The sequence below is a fragment of the Gossypium hirsutum genome, chromosome A05 (assembly GCF_007990345.1).
Source record: "Gossypium hirsutum isolate 1008001.06 chromosome A05, Gossypium_hirsutum_v2.1, whole genome shotgun sequence".
Lineage (NCBI taxonomy): Eukaryota > Viridiplantae > Streptophyta > Magnoliopsida > Malvales > Malvaceae > Gossypium > Gossypium hirsutum.
Window position 1 is genome coordinate 14,714,059 of NC_053428.1, and position 3,569 is coordinate 14,717,627.

At 31.8% G+C, this 3,569-nt stretch overlaps 1 protein-coding gene across 1 annotated transcript; it reads right to left on the reverse strand.

The window, feature by feature from the left end:
* Positions 1-778: 778 nt before the first annotated feature.
* LOC121229384 (purine permease 21) lies at positions 779-3,209 on the reverse strand. Its single transcript, XM_041113561.1, has 2 exons — positions 2,971-3,209; positions 779-2,353 (listed from the first exon to the last, which is right to left on the reverse strand). Exons 1-2 carry the CDS (start codon positions 3,059-3,061, stop codon positions 1,203-1,205), a joined length of 1,242 nt encoding a protein of 413 aa, XP_040969495.1. The 5' UTR covers positions 3,062-3,209; the 3' UTR covers positions 779-1,202.
* Positions 3,210-3,569: the final 360 nt, after the last annotated feature.

A 3,569-nucleotide genomic window follows, 5' to 3' on the forward strand; every position in this document is an offset into this window, starting at 1 on the left:
ATATTAAATTATTCAAATATCATTCGATATAAAATTTTAAAGTATTTTATTTATGTATATTGATTTTACAATTTATATTAATAATTCAAAAGGTAATTGGAATTTATATTTCATATATCATTATATTAAATTAATTATTTTTTTTTCAGTATCATGTTTAAAATAGATAATTTAATTTTCAGTCACAATTTTTAATAGCAACGTCTAACATTTAAAATTAAGAAAACATACTTTTTTCATAAAATTTTCAAAAGTATATTTCAACACAGTAATAATGGGGAAGTAAGCCTTAATTTCTAAGGGTTAGGAAGGATTGGATGGTTAGTTATTTCAAGTTAATACAACCTGTTTTGAGTTGGGTTTGTGTTTAAATTTTTTAATTTTGGGTTGGTCTGATTCAATCTGTTTTATTGTTTAAAAAATAAAATACATAAAAAACATTTTTATATTTTTATAATTAAATTTATACTATACCTCCTAATTTTTAATAGTTAATTATATTAAATTTGAAAACTTGTTTGAAATATAAAAATGTTTAAATAAAAATAAAAACCTCAAAAAATAAGCTTGAGCAAAATTTAAGACTCATTTTTATTTGAGTGGAGTCCTAGATAATTTTTTTTTACTCAAAGTTGAACCCAAGTTAAATATACATTTAATATATATTTTAATATATATTTTAAATATAATATATTTATAAAATATTTTAAAGAAAAACATTGCGTGACACGCTTTCTTCGGACCTAAGCAAATATTAAAAGACTTGGAACCTTGTTTCAACATGACTCGACCAATTGATCATGTCCTCATCATTTATTTGTATTGTTGAACTTTTTACAACAAAAAGAAGGCACATTGTTCTACTCATTAATGGTAGAGTCACTTGCTGTTGTCTAGTTCAAACTTCAAACGTCAAAGGCAAAAGTACGTTCAATACATTTACTACTAGATGTAATGGTAGAGTCACAAATTCAACTTATCTGTTGGATTTTCCACCACAAAGATGAAGATGATACATTCAAAATCACCGTACTTACTGCAATATGAACCGATCATACTTCCAAGCCCGATCAAGATCACCAACGTTAATCAACACATTTCCATTTTGCAGTATAAGGAAGCATTAAGCATATATATTGCAGTAAGCATATCATAGAACACAATAATAGAAAGTTGAGTAAAAGCTAGTCTCAGGCTTTGACTCAATGATAGGCAGCTGCACCCTGCAGTGCTGAATGTTCGGATAACCATATGCTAGAAGAGCAAGCTTCAGAAATTTCACCGGTGTTTTCGGTCTTCGGCATGTAGTCATCGAGATATTGCTGATAGACATAGGAAATGAAGCCCCAAATAGCCAACACCATAGATATCACCTTTATACCATCCATTTTGTCATTGAAGACAAAGACTGCAATTATTGGAACTATAGGCAAACCAAGTGTACTAATGGCAGTGCAGAAGAGGGCAGACACCTCCAACACTAATCCTACTGCACCAATGTAGAAAACAGCCCAACATATAGCAGTCCAAATCAATACCATGAGATAGGAAAATTTCCCAAGCCCATATTCATCCATTTCTCCGCTAAACCCTTTCCAATCTCCGCTAGCAAAGAAGCCCACTAGTATAGCACTTGATGCAACGAGTGATTGGCACATCACCAAATCCAAGACAACCTTAAATGACTGCCTTACCACAAGCTTTCGAAGCGCAAACTGCTGTAAGGCAACCAACAGTCCAGACCCTGCTGTTCCCAAAATGGTGCATATGAATCCAGCGGCACAATGTACTTGAGAAACTCTAGAAAGCCTTGAAGAGTTATTATTGAATACAAGGAGCACTGAGGAAATGGTGAGAAGGACTAGAGAATTGATGATGAAAGGAGTGAACCTTTGGGAATTAAGGAAGTAGGAAAAGAATGCATTAAAAGCCAGCTGAGATGCAGCAATGAGGGTGACAGTAGATATAGGAAGATACTGCATGCCAACTGAATAAAGAAAGCCAATTCCAGCTGACATCAAGCCGAAGGTTACATAGACCAAACCCAGCATCATAACTGATGGTTGTTTATTACTTCCAACGCTACAATGATTTGCAGTGAGCATTTTGGGCCGAGAAATGCAATAGAAAGGGACTAGAATAGGGAAACCTGCAAATTGAATTAGTGTTGATAGCCATTTGCTTTTTCCACCTTTGTCAAAGTAAAGTCTTCCCAGCAATGCGGCTACTGATTGGCCGCCGAGGAGAAAGATTATACAGAGCAATATGCAAATCCAGCGCTTGTATTTCACAGATCCCAACTCTGTTATTACTTGGTTGGTGGCATTTCCATTTTCTTCCTTAGCATCTTGAGCTGCCAAATATCAAACATTATGTACTCGAGTCTCAGTATTGAATGAAATTTGAAAATTCTTTTTCTTTAATGTAAGTTGGTGATTCTAATATCAGGCTAGTTCAATCCCCAAGTTTACGCTTAATGAGTGTAGACAATTTGATATCAAGATTGTTCTTATTTCAGTCAGACTGGAAGATTGATTTAATACTAAAATCCATAGATAAAATCAAACTGTCTTGAGTTCTTTTTGAGGAGAAGCATTTTCCATCTTCCAAGTTTGGTCTAAATTTAACTTACTATACATTGATCAGTACAAAATAGGGTGTAAATGAGAACTCTTAATCATATAAATCAACCCAATTTCTAGTCTTCAACTATCAACATGCTTAATTTGAAACCTGGTATATATAATATATTGCTGTAATAATTATATGTATGCATAATCACCTCTAAAGGTAAATTATATATATAAATATATTCCCGGTAACTAAATAAAGCCATAGTCACAGACGAAACACATAGTGTAATGGTAAAAAGTTTTTTTTAGTTAAAAAGAAAATCAACTTCTGCAACTAAAATATCAAATGAACGTAAGGAAGGAAAAAAAATTGCAGAAAAGTAAGGTGAAGACTTACCTACGATGGGTAGTTCAAAATGCCGAGTATCTGCCATTTCTAGCAAAGGATGATTATCCAGCACAATATGGTGATGGTAATACACACACATATATATATTATGCCTGATTGGTGTGGACTTTTCAATTGTGTCATGTAATTTTTTGCGTCCAGCTTTTTACTATTAGGTGAACTTGGTGTTAAAATTTCTAGCAAAGAATGATTATCCAGCACAATACGAAACAATATGGTGATGGTAATACACACACATATATTATGCCCGATTGGTGTGGACTTTTCAATGGTGTCATGCAATTATTTGCGTCTAGCTTTCTACTATTAGGCGAACTTTGTGTTAGAAATTTCACTAATCCAACATGAAAATACTGATTGTATACAACAGAAGCGACTTGAATAAAAATTTAAGTAGTTAATACAATATAAAATATATAAGCACGAATTATTAATATTTTAAAATTTATTTATCAATATATAATACCAAAATATAAATATGATATGAATATATTATTTTTTATTTAATTTAATATCTAAACTATTATTTAAATGAGTGAGTATTACGAGTCAACTCAACACTAACTCAAAGAAATTACTAAATAATT